The sequence below is a fragment of the Pteronotus mesoamericanus genome, unplaced genomic scaffold, assembly GCF_021234165.1.
Source record: "Pteronotus mesoamericanus isolate MK-2021 breed Mesoamerican mustached bat unplaced genomic scaffold, CSHL_Meso_final contig_269, whole genome shotgun sequence".
NCBI lineage: Eukaryota > Metazoa > Chordata > Mammalia > Chiroptera > Mormoopidae > Pteronotus > Pteronotus mesoamericanus.
Window position 1 is genome coordinate 4074294 of NW_026555114.1, and position 15713 is coordinate 4090006.

At 36.5% G+C, this 15713-nt stretch overlaps 1 protein-coding gene across 4 annotated transcripts in view; it reads left to right on the top strand.

Annotated features, from left to right (window-relative positions):
• TLK2 (tousled like kinase 2) overlaps positions 1-15713 on the top strand; it is a 108630-nt gene that overhangs the window by 18942 nt on the left and 73975 nt on the right. For all 4 annotated transcript variants that reach the window (XM_054574903.1, XM_054574902.1, XM_054574905.1 and 1 more), the window contains exons 3-5: positions 13699-13770; positions 14518-14587; positions 15581-15624. In XM_054574903.1, the coding sequence (XP_054430878.1) occupies positions 13699-13770; positions 14518-14587; positions 15581-15624 (186 nt within the window). The remainder of the gene's footprint in view (positions 1-13698; positions 13771-14517; positions 14588-15580; positions 15625-15713) is intronic.

The window sequence follows — 15713 nt, forward strand, 5'->3', positions numbered from 1 at the left end:
GAAGGTTCATGCATATCCTCCCATATTCCTATATAGTGGGAAAGAAGTAACTGGTCTTCATTGAGCACCAGCTATATTTCAGACATTGTTTTACCCCCACCCCAATATATAGTATTATTTTATTTAATCCTTGCAATATCCCTAAGGTGGGTGGTTTTTCCTCTTTTATCACAGATGAGAAGACCAGAGCTCATAGAGCTTAAGTGATTTGCCCGTTTCATACAGTGGTTCAGTGATTCAGTCCCACTCCTATCTGACTTTAAATTGTCGGTAGGTACCAGCTCTTCTCAGTCATTTTTTTATTGGTCACATCCCTGGGCCATCCCATTGTTTCTCATTCAGGAAATGCAAGTAAGTGAGATTAATTTTTATAATGCTAATTTTTTTGTCTGTTCTTTATTTTATTTTAAAAGCAAGTCGCTCAGAAGAAAAGAGCAAACTGTTGGTTATATGATTAATGATACTCCTCATAGCCAGTATATCAAAACAGCACTTTTAAAGTGACTTTAATACAGTTGAATCCAAGTCATTGTCAGTCTGTTTAAATTGCCATGTTAGTTTAACTCTGAGCCATGAACTGGGTGCCTTAGGAAACAATGTTCTTTAAGGGCATAGGTAGCAGTTACCTAGCTAAGAGTAAGAGTCTTTGCATAGGTTATACCAAATGTGCTGCCATCTTGGATGATTGTATAATAGTGTAATTTTTAGATTGAAATGTGAGCACGTGAAATTGCCATGCTTTGGTGGAAAATCTCCCAACTGTCTTTCCCCTAACCAGATAGGTGAAAACTGGAAACAGCTAAGTTGTCTGTATAGAAGGTAGAGTCACTGATGATATAAACTGAAATTACTATCTTATATTCTAGCCCTTGAAAGGACATAAAGGGCATTAGTAATGTCTTTCTGGCTTTTTATAGATGTGTAAACTGAGGCTCAAAGAGAGCAACTGACTTGCTGTAGGTTGTACCAAAATCAGGAAGTTGCAGAACGGTGATTTAGACTCCTGACTCCTATCATCATACCAATATATTGGTCTCTGCAATAGGAATTCTGTTAACTGTTCCTGTAGGAGGTGGCAGTGGGTTTATTTCTCACAGATTAATGAATCCTTCAAAACTGTAAAGGCCAGGAACCTAAACTTACTGTCTGTCACCAAACTTTCTTCAGGGTTATGTACCTTTTAAATAGTTTAAACCTGGATTATGCCAGTCTTACATTTTTATTATTAGTTTTATGACCATTTCTTCTATGTCGTGTTTACTATGAACGTACCCTAGGATTTTGTATAAAGCATCCCTTTCCATCTGTAAATATTGAATTTGTAGTTTTTAATCTGTAAAAGGAAAGTTTTTTTTTTTAGCATAAGGAGAGAGGTTAAAAGCTAAATTTTAAGCTTTATAGTGAAACATATAGTAGTCCACCCATATCACTGTTGCTTCTACGTATATTGAAGTGATACTACTTTTCCTTAGGATTATTATTATTTTCAATGTTTAGTTTTCAGTTTATAAGGAATGTATGCATACTTTTATAATACTGAAAACTGTAATAGTTCTAGAAATTTGGTATTTATCTCAATTTTTAAAATACTATACTTAATTGAATACATATACATGCATTATAAAACATACAATACTGAATTTTGTGGGAGATTTTTACAAAAATTGAATCATACTATCATTCTTGTTCTTGCAACCTTTTTTTTTTTTTTTTTTTTACTTTACTGAGCAGATGACTTTGGGATCTGCCGGATAGATGTTGCTATGTGTAGACCTAGTTTGATTCACTGTTCTGTAAACAATCATCCTGTAAATACATTTGTAGAACAGTGTTTTATCACTCATTTTAAGAAATAATAAATGAGATAAAGAATTTGAAAATTAGGGAGAGAAACCCATAACCTAAATCCTTTCCTTGGATGATCAGGAAGTGCTGGAGGGAAGGATTATGTTTGATGCTCTTATGTATTCACCAAGATAGTCCCATGGTTGAAAGTACTTTCTATTTTCAGCAAAATTGCACTGGATCTTTTTATTTTAACAGATTTATTGAGATATAATTCACATACCATACAGTTCATTCATAGTGTATAGTTCAGTGGCTTAGTATATTTATAGAATTGTGCAACCATTACAGTAAATTTTAGAACATTTTCATCACCTCAAGAAGAAACAAACCTTTACCCTATAGCTGTCACCCTCAAAACCCCCATCCCTCTCAGCTCTAGTCTACTACTGACCTACTTTTCAGTTGTAGCTTTGCCTAATCTGAACATTTCATATAAGTGGAATCGTACATTATGTGATCCTTTGTAACTGGCTTCTTTCACTTAGCATTATGTTTTCAGGTTCATTTATGTTATAGCATGCGTCCAAACTTCATTTTTCAAAAAGGCTTGTTTGTTTGTTTATTGAGGTGGGGGGAAGAGAAGGGAGGGAGGGAGAGAAACATCGATTGGTTGCCTCTCATATGTGCCCTGAATGGGGACCAAACCCACAACCCAGGCATGTACCCTGACCTGGAATTGAACTGGAGGCTCTTTGTATTGCAGGAGGACACCTAACCAACTGAGCTACATGGGTCAAGGCCAAACCTCATTTTTTTTTTAATTGTCAAATAATATTTCATTGTATGGATATGCCATATTTTGTTTATTCTTCAGTAGGTGGACATTTGGTTGTTTCCATTTTTTTTGGTTGTTGTGAATAATGGTTCTGTCAACATTCATATAAATGTCTTTGTGTACGTATATGTTTTCATTTCTGTTGGGTATATTCCTAGGAGTGGAATAGCTGGATCTTATGGTTAAGAGATACTCCATGAAAGGCTGGACCTAATGTAAAACTAAGGATTTCTATACTTTTTCAGTTATTCGTATAACTATTTGAGGAACTGCCAGTGCTCCATTTTTGCATTCCCACCAGCAGTGCCTTAGGTTTAAACTTTCTCCCTGTCCTTGCCAACATTTTATTGTTTGTCTTTTTGATACATATGTACCAGATTTTGAGTAAGTTACAGACTTCTATAGGCGGGGTTCCAGGAGAGAAGACAGTTAAAGGATTTCATGTTCTAATTGTTGGGCTTCCTTGTTGTTTGGAAGTGGATGTTATTAAATCACATGGTTAGGATTTGGCGTGACTGAAATATTACTAAAAATCAGTTATATTAGTTAAGGACATTTTTTTCTTTAAATCCTCACCTGTGGATATGTTTATTGATTTTTAGAGAGAGAGGAAGGGGAGAGAAACATGTGTGTGAGAGGGAGACATTGATTGCCTGCCTTCCTCCACGCGCCCCAGTGGGGGATTGAACCTGCAACCTAGGTGTATGCCCTGACCAGGATTGAACCTGTAACCTCTCAGTGCACTGGATGATGATCCAACCAAGCCACCTGGCCAGGGGAGTTAAGGATAGTCTTGACAGTATACTGTAATATTTGTATTTGCTTACTAAAACACAAAATCATTTATATTTTAAAATTATCCTACCTTTTTTTTTTGAGGGGGGAGTTGAGACTTTTTATTTTGAGGTATAAGTGACATACAATGTAATGTTGGTTTCAAGAATGCAATAAAATTGTCCCACTTTGGTCAAGATTAAATGGAAGTCACAATGGACTTCAGGCCCTGGCTGGGTAGCTTGGTTAGAGTGTCATCCTGGTACGCCAAGGTTGTGGGTTTAATTTTTAGTCAGGGCACATACAAGAATCAACCAGTGAATGCATCAGTAAGTGGAACAAGAGATCGATGTTTCTCTCTCTCCCTCTCTCCCTCTGATGTTAGTAAGTGAAAAAAATGGACTTTATCACCATATCTTTGCCACCCAAGTATGTTTGCTACTGTTATTAGAAGTAAGCCGGTTGATTCAGTTGAACATTTCTTCTGGTTTTCTAGATTAGTTAATGTCAAGGTTGATTATCAGTTACCTTGGCTTATAGTTATAAAAGTTGTACTGGGCTAGGTTGTAATAGTGTTGACAGTTTTTAAATAAGGCAAATTTCTTTAAATTTTTTTTTCTTGAGGGGAGTGTTGCTGAAGATGATTTTATAAGTTAAAGGAATACAGTGCTGTCTGCCAAATTTGGATCATTCAGGAAGTAATGTGGGGATTCTACTAGTTGCTGAGTATGTGTCCTGGTTATGCATTCTGAAAGTCAGGAAACAACTACAGGATGGGTTCAGGGACCCAGTGAACTCTCTGTTAAGAGAGACCTGAGCTAAAATGCTGTTGATCACCTGACCTCTATGAGTCTCTGTTCTGACTGGGAGTAATGCTTTGGGTCTTCTGGAATTTGTGTCATTTCAGAGACAGTATCTAGAAATCCTTGAAAAGTCTTTATTTCATTTTACCCAGTGCATAGTCACCCTGGCAAAGGCCATACTTCTTTTGGAGGAAGGCAGAGAGAAAGAACGTAAATTTTTGGCAGTGTAGGGGATCTTTCTTCAACGATACCAGGCATTCAGAGGGCTCTGTGTCTCAAGTCTTGAGATTGGTTGAGGGGATGTGACTCTCTCTTTTAAAGATTTTATTTATTTTTTTAGAGCGAAGGAAAGGGAGGGAGAAGAGAGGGAGAGCAACATTCATTTGGTTGTCTCTCGCATACCCCCAACTGGGGACCTGGTCCACAACCTGGGCATGTGTCGTGAACAAACCGAGCTTTTGGTTTGCAGTACGATACCCAGTCTACTGAGCCTCACCAGTCAGGACATGACTCTCTGTTTTTAAGGATGCAGATTAGTCTTTTGTTCACTTGACCTAGACTTATATACAGATCAATTAAGAGTTTTAATAGACAATCCTATTTATTTCACTGCTTAGAAACACTGTGGTCAACTATCCAGCATGATAGGTCTCTGGGAATCAGACTGTTTGAATTGTTGATTTGACTCTGCTATGGTGTGAAAAAGTGATGTTTATACTAATGACTAAAAAAAGCATAGAGACCCTTAGTTTTAATTCTCTGTTAGGTCTAGCCTTTAGTGGAGAGTCTTGAATACCTCAGGTAGTTTGACTCTGTTATCAGCTGTGCTCCTTTTATACCTAAGTTCAACTTCTGTCCACTGTTCTCAATCCTTTTTAGGACGCCTATTTAGTCCAAAAGAGGAAATGAAGACTTTGGAAACCCAGTAAATACTGACATTTAAACTTTTACAGGAGTGAAAGATTAACCTTTGGCCCCTACTTCTACACATTTTTCTTAGTTTGTATGAGTTTCATCCATGTGCTAAAGGCTGGTTGTCACTATTTGTATCTTAACCTCAGTTTTTATGGGTTTATAAGTTACTCACAAAGTTTTCTTAAGAAACTTGAGTGTTACCTATTTTTTAAACTGTCCATTCTGTTTTTTACTTTAAAATATCATTAGTACCAGGAGACAGGGTGAACAGTTTAAATGTTGGTGTAGAAAATGAGGCTTTCTTACTTAGGAGTCTAAATTATTGTCATACTTTGTTTTAAAAATTCTTACTGGCTTCTTGAGACTAAGATGATTTTTTTTTTTTTATGGACAGTTTCCTCTCTCCAGTGACTTAGATGTTAGTAAGCATTCTCCTAAATAGTTACTTATGTCAAATCTCAAGTAATAGATATTTTACTTAGAAAATAAGATAAACGAAAATACTGTGTAATTAAACTTATGTAATGTGGACAAAGAAATACCATAGGAGAGAATGAATTTATCATTCAATTTAAGGTTATGGGAAGAAAATTTAAAAAGAAACAAAAAAATGAAAAATAATAAAACTGCAAGAAGAAATAACTATACTGTAAAACAGAAGAATAGGAATTAATCAATTCATAGTTGGAAAATTAGGAAACAAAGGGAAATGGGTGTAAGAAAAGATATTGGGGGCCTACAAAGAGAAAAAAAAACTGGAAATGGATGCTGTTAGGTGCATGGTATATTATGAAAGTTTCAGCGAAGTAGGTAATTTCACTCAAAAATAGTAGGAATTAATGTGGGCTGAAAGATATAAAAATCAGAATAGACTCATATAACTAAGGAAAAATGTAGGTAATTATAAAACTAATTTCTCCTTCTTTTGCTCTTATTCCTTGAAGTGGGGCAAAAATCCACTTCCTGGTTACTGGTGGTCTCTCCTACCTTTTAAGGAATAGATAATACCCATGTTAAAGAATAACATAGCAAGTAAATAACACATAAAAACCAAAAACTTAAAAAAAAGTTTTTCATTTCAAAATAATTACAGATTCAAAGGAAATTGCAGAAAAAAAATGCACAGGGAGGTTTCATGCAAGCCTCCTCCCCCTATGTGAGCATCTCACATAATTATAGTACAGTATTATTGGGTTGGCAAAAAAGTCCATGTGTTTTTTTTCTGTAAAATAAAAGACACATTTTTCATTTTCACTAATAGCTTTATTGATTTGATATTTGAGTATGTCGGCTATCTCCCGCATTGTGTAATTTTTTAAAAAGATTTTATTTATTTATTTTTGGAGAGGAAAGGAGGGAGAAAGAAATGAGAGAAACATCAATGTGTGGTTGCCTCTCATGCGCCCAATGCTGGGGATGTGGCCTGCAACTCAGGCATGTGCCCTGACTGGGAATTGAACTAGTGAGCATTTGGTTTGCAGGCTGGTGCTCAGGCCACTGAGCCACACCAGCCAGGGAAGCATGGTGTAATGTTGATTTTTCTCAATTACTGTCTCCATTTGATTGTTACCAACCTCAACTGTTCTATCTGACCACGGAGCATCGTCCAGCGAGAAATCACCAGCATGAAACCTTGCAAACCACTGTTGCCACATTAGATCAGTCACAGCACCTTCTCCATACACTGCACAAATCTTTTTTTGCATTTCAGTTGCATTTTTACCTTTCTTGAAATAACGAAGCATAATATGTCAAAAATGTTGCTTATTTTCTTCCATCTTCAATATGAAAATGGCTGCACAATAATTCACCAATGCTGATGGTTTTTTTTAATGCATGGCCAACCCAGTAAAATGAGGAAATTGACACTGGGAAATCCACAAGACTCATTCAGATTGCATATTATACATGCATTGTGTGTGTGTGTGTGTGTGTGTGTACTTCTGTGCAGTTTTATGCCTTGAAACCCTAACTTCTGACAGCCATAATTAGTTTTTTTATCTCTATAAATTCATTATTTTAAGAATATCTACTTAAAATGAATTATATAGTATATATGTGCGCGCGCGTGCACACACACACCCACACACACACACACCCCCACACCCACACCCCCACACCACCCCCCCCAACCAACCTTTTGAGACTGGCTTTTTTCACTTGGCATTATTTCCATGAAGTCCATCTAAGGTGTTGCTGTATATATAAATAGCTCAGTCTTTTTTTTTTTTTTTTTTTCTGGTAGTATTCCATGATATGCATATACCACAGTTTGTTGAACCATTCACATTGAAGGACATTTGGTTTGTTTCAATTTTTTGGCTACTATGAATAAAGCTGCTATGAATATTAGTGTACATGTTTTTATGTGTACATTACTGGAACATATATATGTTCATTAGTACAATTGTTGTGTTAAGTGCATTTTTAGTTTTAATAGAATCTGTCAAACAGTTTTGCAAATGGGCTGTGGCTTTTTACAGTCTCATGGTAAAGTATGAGTGATTCAGTCTTCCCACATACTTGTCAACATTTAGTGTTGTCACTGTTATTTATTTTAGAATTCCAATAGGTATGTAATGAAACCTTACTGTACTTTGAATTTGTATTTCCCTCATGGCCGGCTAATGATGCTGAATGTCTTTTTTCGTGCCTATTAGCCATTTTTATATTTTCTTCAGTAAAGTGTTTGTTCATGTCTTTTGCTATTTTCTAATTTCATTTAAAAAACTGTTGAGTTTTGAGTTCTTTATGTAGTCTAATATCAAGTCCTTTGTCAGATATGTGATTTGCCTCTTCATACTGTTTACAGGGTCCTTTGCTGAGTAAAAGTTTTTAATTTTGATGAGGTTTTATTTATTAATTTTTTAATGGATCAAGCTTTTGGTGTCAAAGGCCTCTTCCTCCAGTCCTGGGCTATGAAAATTTTCTCCCTTTCCCTCCCCTAAAAGTTTTACATTTATATTTTCCATTTAAGCTTTTGATCCTGTTTGAGTTAATTTTTTAAGTAAGGTATGAGGTTTAAGTCAAGATCATATTTTTGACTATGAATATCTAATTGCTCTAGCACCATTTGTTGAAAAGGCTATCAAATTGCTTTTGCACTTTTGTCAAAAATCAATGGGGCATATTTGTGTGAGTCTATTTGTATCAGTTGTAAGAATTAAATATGCTAATATAGAATACCCAGCCCATAGAAGCGCTACATATTTAGTGTTGGCTATTATTAAAGTTTTAATTGTGGTAAAATACATCTGAATATGAACTCATAGAAAACTTAAAAAGCACCTTAGTAAAAAGATGCAACAAATAGGAAAACTTACAATTGAGGAACTGATAATAATAGACCAGTTTGTAAAAAGGACTTGACTATCTAATACAGCGATTTCCGAAGTTTTTCATCTCACGGTGCACATAAACTATTACTAAAATTCTGTGGCCCACTAAAAAATAATATTTTTTGCTGATTTGACAAAAAGTATAATTTTGATTTGTTGACAACAGATGGCTATTGTTGCATTGGCTGTTGTCATTTTTTTAAAATTAGTTTTAGAGTGAGGGGAAGGGAGGGAGAAGGAGATGGAGAGAAACATTGATATGTGAGATAAACATTGATTGGTTGCCTCTCACATTCCCCCAGCTGGGGACCTAGCCTGCAATCCAGACATGGACCCTGACCAGGAATCAAACCCGCAACTTTTGGTTTGCAGGACAACACCCAACCCACTGAATCACACCAGTCAGGGATGTTGTCATTTTTTTATTTGACAATCTAAGGAAAAAGAGGTTAGTGTTTCTGACTAAATGGTCAGGTAATTGCATGTTTTAAAGATTCTAGTGACACACTGATTGAAAATCAGATACAATATTTAGTACATACTCAATTTCTGCCTTTGTCTGTATAATGTCCTTTATAACTGTTTGGTTTTGCTTTCTTTTGATATCCAGGGCCAAATCAAGGATCATACATTGAATTTAGTCATGGCTTTTCATCCTTCTTTAATTTAGTTATTTTTTTCTGCCTTTTTTTTTTTTAAACGATAGTGACATTTTTGAAATGTAACGTTCAGTTTGCCTAAAAATCCTTTGGTTAGCTACCTTACTAGACAGGAAGCTGTTCTAGAACAGAAGAGGGTATGTCATTTATCCTTGCTAATTAAATTTTATTTAACTATTTTGTAATAATTTGGAATGCTACGGTTCAGAAAAGGACAGGCCTTTTGGTTAGTTACACACCCAAGGAACCACAAGGATTTTTGTGCTTCTTTGATTGAGATTTCAAACACTGCAGTGTGGACCACTGTTATATACACTTTATAATTTATTTCATTATTAGTGATTGCTAATAAGAATAGTTTTCTTTGGTTCTCTCTTACCTGTATTTATCACTAGTCAGTTCCTTTTTTTTTTTTTTTTTTTTTTTTTAAAGTTTTAGTTACTTTTAGAGAGAAGGAGAGAGGGAGAGAGAAAGAAACATCAATGTGTGGGATACATGGATCTGTTGCCTCTCACATGCCCCTACCTCGGGACCTGCAGTCCAGGCATGTAACCAGACTGGGAATTGAACTGGTGACCTTTTGGTTCACAGGCTGATGCTCAATCCACTGAACCACATCAGCCAGGGCTTGTCATTTCCTTTGGGAATGCAAGGAATATTTGGTGGGTAAAGTGGATAGTTAAAATATAGTATATGGTTTTGTTGCTATTTAAGTGGGAAAATACTTTGTAATGTTTACAATAAAGATAATTCAGAAAAAATATTTTTAAAATTTAGGCATAGAAATATTCAATTTAAATGATAGAATTCTATGTAAATAAAGCTTTTTTTCATTTTAAACATGGAACTCTTTTTTTAGAATTAAAAAGGCCTTTCATTTCATGTTTATTATCAGTGCATCAATATAGAACATTTTATAATAATTAGTAACATGTGGATACAAAGTTTTTGCAAACACTAAGTGCTAGTATGTTCTGGTAAATTTCAATTTTCCCAAAGCAAAGTAACAAACACAATTTCAGGAGATGATGATACCATCAGCATAAGTCACCCTAATTACAAAAATGGCAATACTTAAAATTATGCTCATGTAAAAAGACTTCTCAGAAACTATGATAACATTAAATGACAAAATTTACTCTGGAAATATAGGGAGTTTTTTGAATTTTGACTTTAGGGTTTTTTTTCCCCTAATGTTAAAAAATATGGTGAGGGAGGTGTTGAGAAAGGTAGAGGAAAAGGAGCCTCCAGTTGATGGATTCAGCATGCCTGAAAATAACCTCAAGAGCAAGGAAATGTTAGAAATCAGTCTTTCACCAAGATGAACACATGAGCAATTCTTGCATCAATTGTATCCATAGGACAGGCGTCTTCTTGAAGAATGTTGATATCTAGAATTTTCTGTAAGATAGAGTTGGCTACTTCCAATGATTCGTCTTTTTCTAGAAGAATAGTATAAGAGTCCATGTACTTTTTAAAAAGCTCATCTGGTCTATCATTTAGATATTCAGTTTTCAGAATGTGTTCAACACTGGCTATTCCATCTGCCATTCTTAAGCCTCCGTGGGAGTCTCCCAGCAGAATTATGTTGCTGTGTACCACCCCAAGCCAAGTCTCCTTCCATCACGTCACCATTTATGCCATCTATATCCTCCCTAACCTCTTCCTCCTCCATCCCCACACTCTGGTCCATGTCCATGAGTTTTTCCTATTCTTTTTTTTCAATCCCTCCACCGCCTTCAAGCCCTCCAACCCCGCACCCTCAGCTGTCAACCTGCTTTCTGTCTATAGGTCTGCTTCTGTTTTGCATTTTGTTCATCAGATTCCACTTATGAGTGAAATCATGATACTTGTCCTTTTTTGACTGGCTTATTTCCATTAGCATCATGCTTTCCAGGTCCATCCATGCTGTGGCAAACTGCCTTCTAGACGCCATTGTTTTTGCTCAGAAGTCAGCTGTTACTCTTATGGAATTCCTTTGAAAGTGATCGTTATATTTCTGCTTTCAAGGTTTTCTCCTTGTCTTTGCCTTGGAGCATTTTTCCTGTGACGTATCTGTCTGTAGATCTCTGTGTTTATCCTACTTGGAGTCCTTAAGCTTTCTAGATGTGTAAATTAGTGTTTTTCAGTACATTTGAGAAGTTTTCAGCCAGTTTCTTTGAATATTTTCTCTGCTCCTTTCGGCACCCAGTTATGAACATGGTGGTATACTTAACAGTTTTTCATTTTTCTCTGAAGCTCTGTTTTTTTTCCATTTTCTGTTCTTAGTTTGCATAATCTCTTATTGATCTAACTTCAAATTTGCTAATTACTTCTTCTGCCCATTCAATTCTGTTCTGGAGCTGCTCTAGTGCATTTTTTTTATTTGTTGTAGTTATCAACTCCAGAATTCCCATGTGGTTTGGTTTGGTTTTAAACATAAATATTTCTGTGTCTCTATTGATACTCTATGTGATGCAGCTTTGTCACTCATACCTTTCTTGACATCTTTTTAAAAAAATCTTCACCTGAGGACTTTTTTTTCCATTGGTTTGAGAGAGGAAGAGGGAGAGAGATGGGGTGGGAGAGAAGACAGATAGACAGACATCAGTTGGTTGCTTTCTTGTATGTGCCTGAACCAAGGATTGACCCCACAGCCTTGGTATGTACCCTGACTGGGAACTGAACCCACAACCTTTTGATCCATGGGATGGCACTCCAACCAACTGAGCTACATTGGCCAGGGCTTTTTAGATCTTTAGTCATGGTTTCCTTTGGTTTTGTGAGCATTATTTATAATGGCTCTTTTTGAAATACTTTTCTGTTAAATCTAACATCTAGTCACCCTCAGTCAGTTTCTTTTGCATGTTTTACTGCATGCCTTAGGATTTTTTTGTTGTTGGAAACGGTCATTTTAAATGATACATTATAATAACTGGGTACTGATTTCTCATCCCACTCCTGGGGGCTTGTTGTTATTATTTGCTGTTTACTTGTTTAGTGACTGGATGGATTTAGTGAAGTCCATTCTACCACCCCATCTCCCCAGTGATAAGCCTGTTGGCTATGTCCCTTAGGAAGGCACCGCTTTAGATGTGCTTACAGTCACCCTGGGAAGACTGGTACTGGTAGGGCTCTCATTCCATGACTAACTCCGCTGTTCATCTCCACTAATTGCCTGTATTACTCTTACCATTTTCAACAATGCCCTGAGGCATAAATTCCTCTACAAGCTAATCCAATCAAATTGGGGATCTTTGGACAGAAGAGAACAGGTCAGTGTTAGCTATGTGTTCTGGCCCCAAGAGAACTTCTCCCAGAAGTCTTATTCCCTGGTTTTCTCCTGCAAACTAGCCTGCCTCCAGTCAAAGCTCTCGCTTCATGACGTGCACCAGTCTCCTTCCAATTGTCTTTTACTACAGCTTCTACTGTTCTTGAGAATACCCTTGGATTTAACCTTACCGACACTCTTAGGAGTGAATTCAGTTCCTTTGGGAAGAGATTTGGTATTATGGGTTCCTGCTTGCCCTCCTAGGCTCATTATCAGAGCCAGGGTTCTGGAGCTGGGTGTGGGGACAGTTGTGAACTTTTCTGTGAGTGACCTCTGTGGGATGGGGGATGGTGGTGGGGGTCGGGTGTGCACAGCACCTTATCTCTCCTGGTGTGGAACCATCTCAGGAGCCAGGTGGAAGGGGTCCAAGTATTCTCAGTGTGCCACACTTGATTGAGGTAGAGCCTAGAGTATGGTTAGGCAGAAGGGAACCCTCTGCTGTTGTTGCCTGGGACTTGGCCTCAGCAACAGGAGGCTGGGGACACAATGGGAAACTGGAAGCAGTCCTGCCCCACTTGGGAAGAAAGCTGAGGGAAGAGAGAGTCCTGCGTTGCTGGCTGCAGCAGTCAGGAACCTTGCTGAGATTGGGGTGGGGTGGGTGGTCTTGTTTCAAATACTAGCCTTTCAGACTGGATTTTCATGGATTTTATTGAATAGTGGTTTTTTATTTGCTTTTTGCTCTTAGGGACCATTTCCAGAGGCTTTAAAGGTTTTTGTTGTTGTTGTTGTTGTTGTTGTTTGTTTTTTTAAATAATTTTTACAGATTTCATGGAGTGGGCCAGCAAAGCTCCTCATGCTGTTAGGCTCTGGGAAGTCAATCCCCTGTGATTTTGATTTTGAGCTAGCAGTTATACCTCCTTGAAGCATGACCCAGGAAAGCTTTTCCTTCAGTTTGGTCTCCTGACCACTCCTTGGTCATAACGAACCTTTAACATACTCCTTAACATTTCAACTTTCAGATACCTGTATGATGTAAGAGGCCCAGAGAATTGATTTCTCCTGCGGTTTTGCTTAAAGAATAAATTCACTGCATGCACTCTAGAAGGGAAAATGTGCACATGAGTACAGAATTTTGTAAAGGAAATGAAAATAATAGCTAGAGAATTTTAACATGAGGGTACTGTAGTGGATTTGAGGTCTTTTCAAGTTGGCTTGGAGACATTGCAGTTACCTCTTGGCTTCTAAGTCAGGTAACATACATCAAAATCAACAGGCTTTTTCCTCAGTTTTGCTGTTATCTTAAATCAGTTTCTTTAATTCCTTTATGTTTTTCCAGGGGCCACTCAATAGCGAGTCTTCAAACCAGAGCTTGTGCAGCGTGGGGTCTTTGAGTGATAAAGAAGTAGAGGTAAGAAGCCACATCCATTACAAGATTTTTCATGTTCCCACATTTTCAGTTTGGGAAAAAGCATAACTCCAGGGTTGCTGTTCGGGTCTGTGCTGTTCGAGTTGTGTGCTCTTTACGTCTATATATATATATTTTTTAAATTTTTGCTTAGTTTTCATCAATAAAGGGTGAAATCTGCAGTTGTAGCGGAATTAGCTTAGGTGCCGTTGAATTTTAATACTTGTTAGTACTTCAGCTGTGTGGGTCAGTGTAGCAGTGCAGCCTGGCCAACTTTACTAATAGAATTTGAAGATTTTTTTTTTTTTTAGGCACAGAAACCCAGCTGCATGGATATGGGTCCCAATCCTGCAACCACCTATTTTGCACTTCAAAAAACTTTCAGTAAATTAGAGCCTGTTGATTGATTATGCAAATCTTTCCTTTTTGGAAAAAAGAATTGGATTTCTGCTAGCCTGCTGTATGCTAGATACTTGTACTACATTTGCGCTTTATAATACTTTATTTAGGTTTTGTAGCAACCCTGATTTATAGATGAGTAAATGGAAGCTCTGATATTTTAAACAATTTGCCAAATATTGTATAGATGGTTTGGTTCAAGACCTTGCTCTAAGAACATGACACTGATTTAGGACTTGTCTGTACTGATTAAATGTCCTTATAAATTTGATATTTTGTACATATTCTTTAATTTTCATAATGTGAAAATTTCAACAAAATGCTAATTGTGATTTATATGGTATTTAACAGACTCCTGAGAAAAAACAGAATGACCAGCGAAACCGGAAAAGAAAAGCTGAACCATATGAAACTAGCCAAGGTAGTAATAATTTCATACCAATAAAAATACTAAATTTTTATGGACTTAGATAGAATTTTCCAACTCATACTAGGTAATTGTTTGTATACAGAGATTCCTAACAAAGGAGATGTATGTACCTTAAGGGAATATCAGGATGTTTATTGTAGACTTGCCACTTGATATACACTTGACAAAATAGTGTCAGTTCTTTGGGGACTCTTGTTTTTCCTGCTTTAAGGTAACGATCTTCTTGCCACAGATTTTTCTTCAGACCAAGCATGTATTGTACAGAAAAGTGGTTACACCGAAGCTTTTTACAAATCTAACAGTGATTTGTTGATAATAGGTGACCAGAAATGGTTTTATTTACCTGGCTGTCCTTTCCACCTACTCTTTTTCCGTGTCAGTTATTTAGTTGAACATTGGTGCCCAGTGGAATAAATCTATAGATAGGACATTTCTAAGGCCAAATATCTTTATTAATTAAAGAAAGAATAAATGGTTTGCCCCCCCCCCAAAGAAATAGAAGTTCCAGTCTTTTTCACTTTTTCTTGTTTTTTTTTAAATCTATATTTTTTTTACTTTTAGCGTGGGAGGGAATTCTCCCAAAGTGATAAGATCACATAAAGTTTTCTTTGTGAAATAGAATTAAACCCTTTAGTACTGACAAGTTTGTTTTTAATTCTTTGTTCTTTTAGTTGGGGATATGGATTATATATTACTTTTATTTTGATTGTGGCATGAAAGTGTATTTATAAAGAAATATTAACAAGTCTTAAAGGGAAGAAGCAAGCTGTGAAATAGTCTTTCACTGCTTATTCAGTCTTTCCTTATGTGGAGGAAATTCCCTGTTCCTGTAATAAAGGCATTTTGGCTCATTTGTTAGAAGTAAAGTTGGCACTTGAATTGATAACAGTGTGTGCAGTTATTGAATACATAGTATATTTTAGTGATTGATGGTTTACATGTGTGTTATGGGAAAAACTGTACTTACTTTGGTTTCATTTCCAGGGAAAGGCACTCCTAGGGGACATAAAATTAGTGATTACTTTGAGGTAAGTTACATTTTTGGGGAAAAAAATCTATAGTGTTTTTTTAACCTAAATTTTTATGTTCATCTAAGGCTTTAGAAAGCAATGTTTTG